The sequence below is a fragment of the Sciurus carolinensis genome, chromosome 7 (genome assembly GCF_902686445.1).
Source record: "Sciurus carolinensis chromosome 7, mSciCar1.2, whole genome shotgun sequence".
NCBI lineage: Eukaryota > Metazoa > Chordata > Mammalia > Rodentia > Sciuridae > Sciurus > Sciurus carolinensis.
In genome coordinates this window covers 145,948,681-145,964,769 of record NC_062219.1, presented here as the reverse complement: position 1 = coordinate 145,964,769, position 16,089 = coordinate 145,948,681, and the positions used below count along the sequence as shown (strand labels likewise).

Genomic DNA, 16,089 nt, shown 5'->3' with positions numbered 1-16,089 from the left:
CCTTGCGTACAGGCGTGGCACAGTGAGGGAGGACAGAGTCCAGAGAACAGGATGCTATGTCAGCAGAGGCACTCCAGAGTCAGGGCTGGACCAATTTAAAATGCTAAAGGACGGTGCTTGGCAGCTGCCCGGGGGGCACTGAGGCAGCAGCTGAGAGGGCATGAGAAGGCTACAGTGCCAGCACAGAGCAGAGGTCACCATGACAACTTGGAACAGCAGGTCCAGGAAATCCAGTGGGTGGAACAGAACCCAGTGGGGTGGGGAGTAGGGGGAGCAGCGGGGACAGCACACAACTGGCTTTGAGACATCTTAACTTCATGGCACCTATGAAGAAACCCAAGTACAGAATATAGGCAGGTGGACACGCAAGGCTGGAGCTGGGGAGATGTTCAATCGTGTCAAGGGCAGCTGAACCCCACAGGGATGGAAATTTAGATTTGGAGATCAAGGTCACCGTCAAGGTCTTGGAAAGAGGCCTGGCTCCAGTGACTTAAAAAAGAATGGGAGGAGAGGGGCAGAAGAAATGAACATCAACAATCCAGGCCAACAGACCAGACATTTTCTTCCAAGAAATTTTGTTGTCAAGTTAGCAGGAGATGCAAAGGGAGGGTTTGTGTTCTTCTGGGAGAAATAACAGCAGGTTTTGTACAGCAATGGGAATGGCCCCGGAGAGGCGAAAACGGTGACAAGAGGAGTGCCAATCTCCTAGAGGAGTGCCAATCTCCAGAGCGACACCATGCAAGAGGGATAGAACTACTTGGTGCACAAAGGAGAGGCTGCCTGGAGACAGAGAGCCCTGTGCAGCAGGAACCTCGGCTTTAAACGGAATCCCAGACCCCAGTGGATTTCCACCCTCCTGTCCTCGGCAGCCAAGGCAGGTGGGGCTTCCGGCAAGAACAGACACACACAGGACAGGACTGAAGTCAGGCCCGGTCAGCACAGGCACCCAGTCTCACCACACCGGTGGCCTCTGCTACTCTTCAGGTACTGTGGTGCCCCTGCTGCTAAAGGAGTCCAAGACGCTGGGGGAACGGGACGTCATCAGGGGGGTGGAACCGCACTTAGAGACCTGCAGAGGACACCAGTGGGTCTTGAGCACAAGTGACCCAGAAGAACAGGATGACCTGCACTGGCATCTCCGTCCCTGAGAAGTGTGCCAGCAGCCACGCCTAGTGGGAAGCTCGGTGCCTGCCATGTAAACTGGACTTCTTGTTCCAGTCCGTCTTCAGCATGATCCATGCCTTCTCGGGACTGCTCACCAAGGTCACCATTCCCACGTAAGGCGAGTCTGCCCTGCGCACCACTGATGTAGCACACCACTCCCTTGGTGCCAGACCAGTGCACACGCCTGTCACAGAAACCTGCCATTACAGCCCTCTGTCCCACTGACGTAACTTCAACACTGGTCAACGTCTAACACCTTCTGCTCAGGAAAGCTCCTACATCTCTAAAGCCCCTCTGCAAGGTCTTCAATGAAGCTTTTCCTGGTAGCTCACAAATGGGCCTTGGACATCAGTGAACTCCCTGCTAGCCTCCAACCAGAACAAACATACACGTACCTCTAAGGGTTTTCTGTTTGGTTTGCTACTGGGGATTAGATCCAAGAGTGCTTAAGCACTAAGGCATATCCCCAGTCCTTTTTATTTATTTATTTTTTTTTAATTTTTTTTTTGAGACAGGGCCTCACTAAGTTGCTGAGACTAATCTTGAACTTGCAATCCTCCTGCCTCAGCCTTCTGGGTCACTGGGATTACTGGCATGCACCACCATGCCCAGCTCCTCTGTTTGATCTTTAAAATGATTATCCTAAGGTATTTTTTGTGCTTCATTTACTGTGAATCATATTTTCCTCATGTTAAAATGTCGATCTCTGAAATTATAAAACATCTCACCATTAAGATGGCTCACACTCATAACTGACAGCAGTTTGTTTTTCTTGTTGACGCATGAAATCATGGTGCACAAGATACCTTAGGACAAAATGAGGTTATCAGGACTCCTCCAAAATAAGCAACCTGACCTTAGCTTTCATTTCCTACAATGCCTCCCACCAACTGCAAACATCCACACTGATGAAATACAAGCTCTATCCAGAGATGCCCCATCTACACTACTAAACAGACTGATAAAACTGTTACCAAGGGAAAGGGATTTAGCCTTAACAAAAACACTCCTTTCCAGGAGAAATAGTAGCTTTGTTTTTAAACAAAGTTGTTTCCAACAAAGTATATTTACACTTCCTTCCCATTCAATGGAGTACATCTCACACATCAGGGCACACAGGGGAGGGGAAGGAAGGTCCCAGGACAGGAGTTTTTCCAGGTACCTCCACCTAGTATCCAAGCTGCAGCTGCTGGTGCCCCCACAGCCTACGGAGGATGGCAGCCGCCACTGTGCACACACCTCCCACTCTGGGCACTGCAGGGGTGAGTCACTTTCTCCAGAAAGAAAAAAGTACTTCCTGTTCAAACAGGGAGCACCTACCAATCAGCTGGACCTGAAAGTTAGCAGGCAAGACAGAAGGGAGAGCGTCCCTTAGCCGAGGAGAGGTAACCAGGTAACCATGCACCCTACAACCAGGACCTTCATTTCCAACATGGCTCCACAAACAAACTGCCATTACCAGACATCATGTCCTTTGTGGATGTGACTCGCAAGTCATGTTCATCTTGTGAAAAATAAATTTTAAAGAGATGGAACCAAGAAACACTGCATGGTTTGGAAAGGAGTCCAAAATTCCATTACTTTAAAAAAAAAAAAAAAAATTGCCCCCAGGGGGAGGCCCATAGCCACTCTTCCAACGTTGGTCCTCGGCTCCTCTAATTGGCAGCTGCTGCCACAAACTCCAAGGCCCCTCCTGCAACTTCCAGCCTGGGGATAGACAACAGTATGAAACATACAAATCCCCAGGTGAAGAAAGGAAAAGAAATCACATGTCCGTGTGCCTGTGACAGGAGGGGAGGGTAATGAACAAGGAATGTGGTTTTGTGATCCCTTCTATCAATTCTATTACAAGCTATAATAAAGCCCAGAAACAAGCTCACGCTAATAAATACTTACCACCGCTTCCTCAGGTCTTTTTCCCAATGAACAATTTCACTTATCTCCTTCAAAAGAAACTGCTACTTATTTTTTAAAGTCCTCCTACAAATGCTTGTTTTTGGAATCCCGTCTTTATAAAAGGTTCCACAACGGCTCCTATTTATCTCGGTGGTGATTAAACACGTGGGAGCTCTAATCCAGGAAGCTGGATTTGCACCCTCACTCTGCCAGCTCCTGGCTGGAGAGCCATGCTGCTAACTAATCGGCTCGTGGTGTATAGTTTCCTCATCTGCAGGGTTTGTCCTAATTAAATGAGTGGGATACAGCTGAAGCACTAGAACAAAAATCGGCAAAGAGCAAGAACAACACAGGTTAGCTACCACAACCCCTACCTGGACGGGACTCTAGACAAAAGGATCCAAGTGCCCTTAAATCTACTGAACAGTGTTCCACTGGTCGAAGGGTTTGCTAATCCGAGATGACATTTATAGGAAGCAAATGAAATTCAAACACAGTTAATAGCTCCCCTCTCTTACTGTGTAATTATGCATACTCGTTATTTGTGTAGCATGTGATTATTTAAATGTCCCTAATTTCAGCCCCTGCAGGCCAAGGGCCCTCAAAGAGTGGCCAAGGTCTCAGCCTCTGCCAGTCCTTTCCAAAGCTTTTGTCATTTATTACAGTTGGGAAAAAAGTGGCATTATCTACAGCAGGAAGTAGACAGAAGGCCCACAATCAGCAAATCTGAGTACTGCCTTGTCTCTAAGCCCAGCAATAGCCCACGAGCTGCAATAATGGCTTCAAATTCTGCAGACAATCCAGGAGGCTGTTCAAGTCTCCCATTTGCTACCTGTACTAGGGCACAAATATCACTCCTTGTCAGCTCAGAAGCACCAAAGCAAGACTGATGGCAAGCATGGATTCTATGACATAAAAAATGAGATCCCTCTACTATCTTGCACCTGCTGGGTTATTACTACTCCACCAGGCCTGCAAACAAGGGCAGGCCAAGCCCAGCTGCACAGATACAAGCTACCCTGTGCGCTGTTAACAGACTAGACACCCAATGCCCTCTGCAAAACAGTGAGGGCAAAGGGCTGCTGGCTCATCACACCAGCATGCCAGCGACGGAGAGGAAGTGGTAGTAATTTGTTTTTAAATGAGGTAAAAATTACCTTGAGACCATGCCATTGTTAGTGTGAAATAATTTCTAAAACTCTGATTTTTTATTTTTTTTTCCAGGAACCTCTGGCAGAACCAATAATCCAGAAACATCTTTAAAAAAAAAAAAAAATTGGCAGGGTAAAAACAATAAAGCACCTTGGTCTCAACACTTGAGTTCCAAAGACTCAGGGTCACTCATGCACTGTGTTGTAAACTGCATCCTGAACTCAAAGGCACGTGACTTGAGCTGTAACAGTTCTGATTCTTCTGCTGTGAAAAATACCTGTGTGGCTGCAGCAACGTCACCACCACGTGTAGCATTCACGAGCATTTTTTTTTTTTCCTTCAGTTTAGACAGGAAAATGCCAGGGCTCTCCCAGGCACATCACAGCTTGAGGTCCCACGTTAAAAAGTCTGAACAGGCAGGCACGGAGGCGGCGGCCACCCACGCGACCTGACTCTGACTCTAACCCTGGCCTGCCTGCCTACTACTATCACAGGCAGGGTCCCAGGAGGGCCCTGTCATGGACACTCTTTCAGTTTTTCCCCCAGCCACAATTCTGTGGCAAGTTGGACCAATGGAATTGTTTCAATCTTTGGAAAGGAATTTGAGGGGGATTGACTAACTCCAAACTTTTTTTTTTTTTTTTTTGCAGTGCTGGGAATTGACCCCAGGGCCTTGTGCAAGCTAGGCAAGCACTCTACCAGCTGAGCTATATCCCCAGCCCAAGCCCCAGACTTTTAAACTGAACACATACACCTTGCATGAGTTCGCTGCTGTGGCTTACCCTATCCCCAGTGACCCATGATCTGGCTCCACATGACATTTAGGACTAGACTTTTCCTACAAGGTGGAGTACACATGGGGGTCAACTACAGAGCACCCATCCAAACCCACAGCCTCCAACTACCATTCGCCCTGCTTTCAAGCTCCAGGCCAGAGCCTCCAAGGCTCCTTGCTGCTTCAGGGTTGTGGGGACCTCAACTGCACAGCAGATAAGTGTGCCCACAGAAGAGGACACCCCAATCCAAGCTTCCCAGTAATCCTCCCAAACAAGAAGGCATACTTCCACAAGTCACTGCCTTTAAGATCCTTAACTTCTGAAGGAAGTTCAAGATATTTCAGTTGTGAAGTCACACACAACGACTACAGAAATCTGATAAGCAGAGTAACAAAAAAGGTGTCCCTGGAGAGCTGCCTGCAGACACCTACACACAGACTAAAGGCAATTCCACAGCCGGCCCAAGTTTAAAAACAACTAAGTCTCATCGGGATGAAGGCGGTACAGGAACCAGTCTTTGATCCCAACTGAGATGACTTTCACAACTTTTCTTAGAATTTCTTCCACAATCTCATCAAGCCCCACAACAAAGTCAAAGCTAAATTTGGCCCAGTTGGCTAGTAGCACTGGCTGCTTCTTCAGTGAGTAATTTTTGCTCACTTACTCAAATTCCATTATTATTATATCCTGGGTAACCGGCTAAGTTCTCCTAACACCTGGCGTTTCCCAGGTAGGAAAGGAGAAGCTGCTTTTTCAGTCAGATTAAAGGGGCACTAAGGCATCGTCCCCACTGGTGAGTAAGAGGCCAGCACTCCTTCACGCCGGGTGAGTGAGACCACAGCAGCTAGGCTCTGGAACTCAGTGACATGCTCCCTCATCGCCCCTCCTTCAGCCTCCCCAAAATTTAATAAGGCAGAACAGCATGTGCAGTGTGAAGCAATAATGTGAAACTATTACACTAGGTGTTGCCCACAGTCCAGGGCTTAGAGGCTACATTATTAAGGGTAAGGAACAGAGAGGGCTGCTGTCTACAGGAGATCACACAAAAAGGTCCCTTTAGGAAAACATGATATGGGGGTCCAAACTGCATGCTTATGGCAAGGATTCTGAAACTCATTTTGCTTTGTATATGAACCTTTCCCATACATACTGGCTCAGATGATAGATGCACAGAGGCAGGGTGTGTAACTCACAGGGCAGAGCGACTGCAGCAGGCATACACGACCTTCGAAAGCCCATCACGCTATACAAGGAAGAAAACCCAGGGCAGGGAGGTCTTTCAAGCCAGACAATCCTGGAAGAGCACCTCCTTAAGAGTGAAGCAACCTAGGTGGTGCATGCCCATAATCCCAGCAACTCAGGAGGCTGAGGCAGGAGGACAGCAAGTTCAGGACCAGCCTCAGCAACTTAGAAAAGCCTGCAGCAACTCTGCAAGAGCCCGTCTCAAACTAAAAATAAAAAGGGTGTGGATGTGGCTCAGCGGTAAAACACTGATTCTGGTTCATACTCAGTACCAAAAAAAAAAAAAAAAGAGTAAAGCAAACTGGGTGAATAGAAGTCCACAGAGGAGAACTCCGGACGAAGGTCGGCCAACAGGCCCTACCTAGAACACTGCCAGACAACTCGCAATTAAAGCAAGCAAGCAAGAAATGGGAACCCACAAGAGAACTTGTCTTGCTTCCAGGCAAACTGTCAAGCACCCCATATGTGGTGCCTCTCCTAGGACCAGAACCAAAGTGAAAGAAAGGAGGGGGAGGGGCTGGAGGGGGGAGGGGTGGAAGGGGGAGAAAGGGGAAGAGAGAGAGAGAAAACATAAAAGAAAAGAAAGAGAAAGAGAAAAAAAGAAAAAGAAGTCTCCTCTTCCTCCTCTCCTTGCCCATGGCATGGCCAAGGACAAACTGGAACTCAGACTCTTCAGATACCACCCATAAACCCACGCACAAGAAGCTACGGCTCATCTCTGAAGCAGACACGTGAGTCAAAGAGTCTTGTCCCCCAACTATTTTCAGATGATCTCATCAAAATCACAGGAATCCTGGGGTGGGGTTGTGGCTCCGGGGTGCAGCACCTGCCTAGCATGTGTGAGGCCCTGGATTTGATCCTCAACACCACATAAAATAAATATAAAGGTATCGTGTCCATCTACAACTAAGAATTAATTTCGTAGGAATCCTGATAAAAGGAGAATCCATGAAAAATTCAGAAGGGAGCCAGTTTCCTTCCAGGGGGGGTCCAGGATCTGCTGGATGACTGCATGGGAAGAGGGACCTTCCAGAGCACAGGGTTACCAAGCCATTGTGCTCAAGGAGGGCAATAGATTTAGGTTATTTCCTAAAATAAATGAGATAAGAGCTACAGGCTGCACACGGTTCTGCACACATACTCAGTGCAAGACAAACAGCCTAGAAAAAGCTGCGAGACGGGCTCCACGCTCTCCCACGGCCCACAGACGAAGGCACCTTGTCCAGTCTACCTTGCAGCGCACACAGGGATGTAAAAATAAACCTGTGACCCACGATACAGACGCACACAGCCCACCTACTGCCCTTGGATGCCCAGCGGGAAGATCTCATGGGAAGATCTCGTGCCGCCAGAACACAGAGTAGGAGCGGGGCCGTGGGTGGAGGTCACGTCCAGCTCCAGCAGCACCAACTCACCGTTCACCGGTTTCAGGCTCCCAGCAATGCCTTCCCCATGCTGTCGCTTCTGGGCATTCTTGAACTCCTTCAGAGACAGATAAAGGACTTTCCGGACCACCCTTTCTTCTGACCACGGGATCCCATCACTGTCATCCTGGAGAAACAGCAAGGGAGGAGAGGGGTGAGTACAAAGCAAGCCGACCAAGGCTCACAGCAGACTTAAAAACATGTATTCCAAACAAGTACCACGCGATCAGGACCCAGCGCTGGAGATTCGAAGTGCATCAAGGAATAGTGCCAGCCCTCCACCTGGACAAACCTCAAACTGATCCCCAGATCAAAGGAGATATGAATCGTCTCGCTTCCCTCTATTTCCCACATGCAAATACATTCATCAACTCTTAATACTGTACTTTAATATTCCTGGTAAAGTTCAGAGAAGTGAGTTGTCACACTCAAAACCAGAGGCCTAGAGAACCATCCTACTGAGACCACATGGGCAGCAAGCGCTCCTCAGGAAATTCTGTCTCCGTGTTAGGAGTCTGACTACTGTAAGACACAGGCACTGCCTTCAAGAAACTGCCAACTCATCAGAAGACGTGGAACTGGATCCACGGCTCTTAACACAATGAATCACAAATGAACAAGGAGAAAACGTCAGAGGGAGCGGATCCCACTGGTGGTGCAGATGAGGGGCTGGGGGTAGTTCAGGAGTAGAGTGCTCGCCTAGCACACACAAGGCCACAGCTTCAATAACCAGCACCACGAAAGATCGTAATAATAAGCACATTAACATCAGGCCTCAAGGTTTTGCTCCAAAGCACAGCTTTCTTAGGTCTGTAGACCCAATGCACATTCTTGGGAGAAGAATTAACAAATAGCAACAGCAAGGCCAGAGAACACTCCAGCAGTAAAGATAGAGAGAAAATTTTAAAAGCACTGCAGGCATCAGGGGGAGGGAGATGGAGTAGAGACTGGAGACAGCAAGACCTGGGAAGGTGGAAATGGTGGACAGAAGTCACTAACCTAGGTAACTTTTTAAAACGCCCATTTTAGGGGTCCAGCAAGAAAGTTTTAAGATATTCAGGCACCAATTCCCCAGGCAAAGGATATTCAGAGGTTCTGGTCTACAAATTTCTACACACGGTCTGCTAATCTAAGAAGGACTTCCATCACACATCTACTTCAAGACAAGCATTCTGTAACAGTTCAATTTACAAATGTGAAGTATTTGCACCTTCTCAGATACTTTGAGCCTTAGAAGAATACGGAAAACATTAATATTCTAAGAACAGAATTTGAGATGCCCAGGTTCCTTCTGCTCAAGTAGAAAGCGAAACACTCAGAGAACTCTGACTCTTGGGTGGTCTGGTTCTAATGTTCTGGGTTGTACAAAAGAATTGGGTTTTCACCCCCTGCCACTAACACATAATGCAAAACCTCCACAGAACTCAAGAAGGCTAGATTATCTGAGGTCTTTTCCATCTCTTTAAAATTTTCCCACTCTGCATAAACACAAACTGCATCCTGGAAATCCAACCACACAGAGACTTATTAAGCCCCGAATAACTTAAGCTGCACTCTGGTTAAGCTTCAAGGAGTTCCTAGAAGGACAGTAATTCTGTGTCTTTTATAATAAGTGGAAGACAGACCCAAGGAAGGAAGAAAGCTAAGACCTGCACCTCCCCAGAGCTAGGCTGTCCCTGGCTCCTGAAGGGCTGCCAAGCCGAGATTTCCATTTGCTGGGCAGAACCTTCAGAGGAAGAGGTGCTATATCCCATCTTCCTGGCGACTCTCCTGAGAGGGCCAGGGCATCCACGTTCCAGGGTGGGATTCAGGGCTCAGAGAGGAAGGTAACAAACTGTCGACCTAACAAGAACACAAATAATATCTAAAGTTCTAGTAGGTGAAATGGACCTTACAATCATGATTCAAAACCAGAAAAACGAGCACTCTGATCAGACCCCATCTGTGGGATCCAACCAGCCAACCCGAGCCAACTGGAGATGACCTGGCAAGAGGACGCGGAGAGCAAGACGCAGCTGAATTCATTTTACGGCCACTCCCTTGGGCTTGCATGGAGGCTCCCCCAGCACATTAGCTGGGCTGAGTGATGGCGTTAACGGCGGCAGGAGTTAGTGCTCATTAGGCTGAAATCCACCTCCTCGGCAGCCACTGTCTCTTCATAAAAGCCGCCAGGCCGCGTCCCCCAGCCACCCCCAGGCTGCCGCTCTCATCTGCAACTCTACAACAAACAATGACGTGAGATTATAAACTATCGTTTCCTACACGTACACAGTTTATAAATTATAAGGTCCCAAAATAGCTTTCCACGTAAAACTCCCATGACGATTTACTGCATCCTGTGTAGCTGGTGCCTTCATCCCGACTTCAGGCTCCGAAGGAGAGAATTACACCCCAACTGCTCGAGCCACATTACAGCAGAGGCCACACAGGATTGGAAACGCGCAAAGGAAGGGGTGGCCACTGGCACCGGCTGCTTCATGACACCCATCAAGTGCTTTCACTACAGAAGCAACCCAGCACACAGGTTGCGGGGCTTCAGATTCTGGACAATGGAAAACACTGAAAACACACATGTTCTTTTTGTGATCCACAGTGCTGGTCAAGACTTGCCGTCGCCCTCGATGCTGAAGCAAGACGCACACCTGGTGGGTAATAACTGGACAGGCAGGTAGTAATCAGTCTTCAACGTGAAGCTCCCTTTTGCAGCTGCAGATCCTGGTGAGTCACCCTGACCGTGCACTGCTCCCTAGTGGAGTGCCAGGCACAGAGGGCAGCGGTGTGCCCATGCCCACCCATGCGGCTGTCCACGCTGGGTGTGGCCTCCAGATGCTGAGGCGACCTCCGGTTCCCAAGTGCCACAGTGCCAAATGCCGTAGGGAAGAGTCCAGATGGAACTCTCTCAGGGGACACACACAAGCACAAGCACAGGGCCTCCTTTTAAAAGCCTTTCGCTCACTGCTTTATGTAGTCAGCCCTTCAAGCAAGGTCTGCACTGGGTCGGGCAATTGGTTCTCTCGGTGGCCACTGGCCGCAGCTCCTGAAATACGCCTGACATAGGAAAGGCTCAATAAAAGGGTTTGGAATCCATTAAAAACGTAAGGATGGGCTGGGGTTGTAGCTCGGGAGTAGAGCGCTTGCCTCACGTGCGTGAGGCCCTGGGTTCGATTCTCAGCACCACATATAAATAAATAAAATAAAAGTCCATTGACAACTAAAAATACTAAAAATACCAAAAACCTTAAGGATGCTGGGCTAGTGATGTGGTTCAGTGATACAGCACTCGCCTGACTAAAGCATGGGCCCTGGATTTGATCCTCAGCCCCAAAACGAAACAAACACGCAAACAAACAAACAAACAAACAACTCTACGAAGCTCAGTCTGACCCATACTTGCCCTGCCTGTACCGAACCTTGGGCAGCAGGCAGTGTGTTCTGAGCAAAGGGCCTGAGATCACAATTGTCATGATCCGAACCACCCGCTTCCTCCATAAAACACTCCCCACAGTGGTGACTAATCCAAAAGCACCTGGCTACACCTCTGGTTCCCAGCAGTAAGGTGGAGACGAAATTCCCATTCTCCCCAGCTGCCACCACCCTCCTAACCGCCCAGTTCCCTGCCAGACAGTCCACATGGGCACAAGGGCCTTCTAATTACTGACCGGGCCTCACAAAATGCTTGCGATCTGCCACTCTTCCCCCAACCTCCCCAACCACACATCCGTAAAGCTCCGGGTTCCCGTTCTTCCCGTCTCGCCCTCCCTGCAAACGGAGCCAGCTAGGATTTGACGGCGGTAGCAGGAGAGAGCCCCACAAACCCAAACACCTGTCCATTATGGTTAACCGGCCAGTAATACAGAAGACACGGCCGTGCAGCCTTGAAACAAAAAGGACAGGGTTTTCCTCCATTTGGTCATGTCTGGGAGACCTTGAAGCAAGCAGACAACTTCTTATCAAAACACATCAAGTGCCTAGGAAGCACACTGGTAAGAGAAACAACTTTCTGTAAAAATAAGAAAGTAACAAAGTGCAACACAACTCCTATCTGTTTCAAGTTGTGCAACAGGAGCACAACAGGAAGGACCACGGGAAGCCGGTACTGGGACAGGGCACATGGTGTGGCAGACAGCACTAGAAAGGTCACAGTCCTGGGCAGAGGCAAAAAACCGTCTACCACCTTCCAGGTCCTTGTGCCTCCCTAGTCATGGCCCACAGGCCGCCTGGCCTCTAGACTTGGCACTGTGACAAATACATAACACTCCCAAGCACTTCTGCATTTTACCAAGACCCCCAGGGGGCTCGTGCACACAATTCTAGCAGAATACAGGACATGAAGCCCCAAGATGAAGGCTTCCAGCACCCCTCTACTGCTGCCATCATTGCTGCCAGAGCCAAGAGGTCACACTGATAGACCCTGGTGGGGCGTCCCTTTGAGTTCCCTTCTGTGATCAAAGGGTCTTGTGTGGTGCGAGGTCCTCCCTTCAATCACCCCTGGGTGACGGTGTCTCTCTCACATCCTCATCGTCTACTCACCCACCTGGCCTGACTTCCCTCTAAAAGTCAGCACTGAGAATGAAATGCAGGCTGAACACATGAGCTAGAACAGCAGCAACACATTCAGGAAGAGCGTTTCCCTTTCCAAACACAAATCCTACCGTCAGGATGGACTGAGCAGCCACAGCCTAGGATGTCATTAAGCTTACTGTTAATCCTCTGTGGAGATTCTATTTTTGTTTCTTGGGTTATAGGATAGGAAGCAAGGAGAGGGGGTGATTGACGCAGGAACGAACTGGTAAACAGCACAGCTCTCACAAAGGACATCTTCCCCTGTGCTTTTCTCCTTCGCTAAGGAGAAATAAACACCTCCCCCAGAAAATACCTTGCAACCAGCCAACAGCCACGTGTGCCTGAGCATGCAAACCAAGTTGTAGAAATGGAATAAGAGATTACAAGGCAAGGCAGGAATGGGATTCTCACTTTTCAAAACTGGATTGTTGTGATATACCAGATACCACAACTGCATCAAGAGTTCTTACTGTCACAGCGGCTGTTCTCCGTGACAGACAGCACCTCAAGTAAAGAGGGGCTGTCAAAACCTCCTGTTTGCTTGGACTAACATATGTTAGTGCAGGTAAACAGGGGCGTCCAGGTGAGTGCAGTGCGCAGGGCGGGCCCAGGGCAGAGGACGGCCTGGTGCTGCTGCTTCGGAGGAGGACCAGAAGAAGTCCTGCCTGGGCTGACAGCAGGATCTGGGTGCTCACTGCTGCCCAGGAAGTGTGCGCAGCACCTGCGCGTGTTTCAGCGATCCTGGCTCCTCTGTGCAGCCTCCCCTTAGTGCACAGCCCACAGCACTGCTTTCCCCAGGATGTGCACAGCCAGGTGCATAGGTCACATCTGAAGCAAGATGGTCCTGAGCCCAGGCGTCTGTAGCCAGTCTGGGCAGCACAGCAAGACCTCCACCCCACCAACCACCCCCTCTCACCACCCCCCCCCCAAAAAGAGTATGAGGAAGTATTCATGAAACTTCTAAGTTTGTCTTTCTCTCTTTTGAAGAGATGAGTTTCAACCTTGTCCAGAGGATACAGCTAGACAGAAAGACCAGGAAGTGATATTTGTCAAATTCAAAAATTAGTTATTAAAAAAAAAAAAATCAAATGTGTAACACTGCCTCCCAAGTGAAAAAATTAGAACCACTAATTTGCACAGGTGGAATTTTGGGAAAAAACAAAAACAAAAAACAAACAAAAAAAAAAAAAAAACCCACTCCTCTCATCTAGCTGGAAACCAGCAAAAGACCAGGGAGGAGAGGGAGGAGAGGGAGGAGGAGGAGGAGGAGGAGGAGGATCCTTGCTAACCTCTACCACTACCTTGCCTCTGCACTTTAACCATGCTGAGGGCTCTCTTACAGTTTCCAGTTGAATTAGGAGGGGGAAAACAAGGATTAAAAGCATGGGTAAGGGGCAAGCACATTTATGAACAACCTGAAAACTTTTTTCCAGCGCCTGCAACTCTTCCTGATTGGTCCAGGGTCCAAGACAGTTCATTCCTGCCACTTGTGGGCAGACTGCATCGAGACTAGGGCATCACGGGCAGAGCGGCCACTGACAGGATACTGCTGGGGAGCAACTGAGAAAAACTGGACCCTGGGTCGAGCAGGTTCTTCCCAGAAGACTGAAGCGGGTGGGGTGTCTATGATTCCAAAGGAACTTTCAAAACCACATCGCCAAATAAATCAAAGCCAAGGTCCAGGACCTGCCACAGAAGAGAGGTGTGGAGCACCCAGGAATCAAACTGAACCGAGACCCTCCCACCCGTGCTTCCCAGTCAGCCTGCTTCCAAAGAGGAGGCAGAGGCCAAGGCGTGGAAGCAGGTGCGGCTACATTCCGCGAGAACTCCTTCTCGGGGTGGCGCTGCACTCGTCACTAAAACATGCTGAGGAGGGAACGGCTTTCCAACAGGGGGCCCGGGGTTTGGCAGGCGTGAAGACTGCATCCTAAGATGGAACTGTGGGTCTGAGGGACAGGAGCCAAGGGACACCGGCACCCTCATGTATCCTTTCCTGTCCACCATGCAGAGCTCTGCAGGTGGAAGCTCTAAACTACTTTTTTTAATCCCCATCCCACTGGGGATTGAACCCAGGGGTGCTTAACCACTGAACCACATCCCAGCTCTTTTTATTTTTAAATTTCAGACAGGAGTCCCCCCTAAGTCGCTGGGGTTGACAATTCCCAATTCCGGTGCCCAGCTGTACCCTACGGTGGATCAACGTGTAAAGAACTTTCAGGGGGCTGGGGGTGGTAGGTCTGATAAACAAAGATGAACAGCAAATGGAACTGGAAAGACCCGGTCCGTGAAGGAGGAAAGAACTGGTAGCCAACTCCTCCTCTCTGGGAGAAGTGACCAGAAACCTCTTCAGGAACACCTTTTATTGTCAGGAGAACAAATTTCCCATACATCTGCTGGTAAATCATCCCACTTAAGAAAATTTGTTGCTGTGTGAAATGCTAGCCTGTTCCATCAACATTCTGGAAAGATAACAATAAAAGCACACAAAAAAAAATAAAATACCACTGTCGGGGATGACATGTATTAAACATGTCATCTTGGTTCTTGACATGTATTAAACATAAAGATGGATTCCCAGAATGCAAAATAAAAGGAGGTGGGGAGACAGGCTGATGGAAAAAACGTGAGAGCCACACATCTGAAACTTCCGGTACTGCTAACCCTTCTTCCCTTTTAGCAATGGCAAGCATTCTTTTCAATGCTAATCCATTAAAATATTCTTTAAAACAGGTTACTGTCAATATGCAAAGAAAACCTGGGGGGACAATTTGCACCTAGGAAATAGGTGGTCAGGAAACATCCTGAGAGAAGCAACTGATCCTCTGAACTTGTACAGGGTGTTTCCTGCCTTGGTTTTAAATGAGAAGCACTTCAAGCAGCAGAAATTCCCTCAGAGAGACAAGCTTCCTAGGTTAGGCAAAAGGCCTGAAAATGCTTATGCAAGGAGAGTTTTACTTCTTCCAAACTCCCATTAAATAATGTGTACTTATCTTTGATTACCGCCTATTTAAAAAAAAAAAAAAGCTACAGCTGAAATTGGATTAAGAACTTCTGCTGAAAACGATTTATTGCATAACACAACTCTGACAGCCTGAATCTCCGGCCACCAACTGAGCCTTTATAAAAATCCGCTGGGCAGCTGCCAAGTCAGCTCTTTTGCGTCTGAGCATGTCAGAGACTCGGCGTCGTCAAGGCAGCCGCATGGCACCAAGACATCCGCATGCAGCCAGGGACAGAGCCACCAGGGCCCTGCAACAGGAGGGACCGCCCCTACGCCTTGATCTGGCAGGTTGGTTTTTTGCTGTAATCAAGAAAGACCTGAGAGCTACAGTAACAAGATTATCTCCAAGAATGCACCAGTGATCGGGATCGTCAAGCTACCTTCCATGGAGGGAGGAGAGACATAAAATCCAACTACAATTCTTGACCACCGTCATCAAAATACTCATCGACGTGAGCTCAGTGTCCACAATCCCAATGTGCACTACCTCATGGCTTCACTTTGTGAATTAACAAGCTCATTTCCAAAGGAATTCTAACTGATTTGGATCTTTTAACCATCGAATTCACTTTATGTTAAATAAGAGTATCCTGCAAATATCATATCCTCAATCGCACTGCCCCACAGTAGCCACTAGTCACGTTTATAATTAGCTCAATTAAAATTAAAACTCCTGAAGTCACACTGTCCACACTTCAAGCACTAGTTAAGGCCACGGCCGGAAGTCCTGCTAGCCAGCTCTGTGTTAAAGAACACGCTTGCATTAAACCAGACAGGACTCCAGGTGATGATGCAGTTCACTACAGCCCGCAGAGTCTTTCAAAAGTTCCTGACACTCTCTTCCACTTTGCAGGAACACTGTGGGCGATTA

At 48.5% G+C, this 16,089-nt stretch overlaps 1 protein-coding gene across 2 annotated transcripts in view; it reads right to left on the bottom strand.

Moving 5' to 3' along the window:
• The window catches only part of Jarid2 (jumonji and AT-rich interaction domain containing 2), a 222,721-nt gene that overhangs the window by 109,477 nt on the left and 97,155 nt on the right, over positions 1-16,089 (bottom strand). The window contains exon 2 of one of the 2 annotated variants that reach the window (XM_047559308.1): positions 7,646-7,781. In XM_047559308.1, coding sequence (XP_047415264.1) covers positions 7,646-7,781 — 136 coding nt within the window. Of the gene's footprint in view, positions 1-7,645; positions 7,782-16,089 lie in introns of those variants that run through there. The other variant, XM_047559309.1, reaches the window with a different exon arrangement.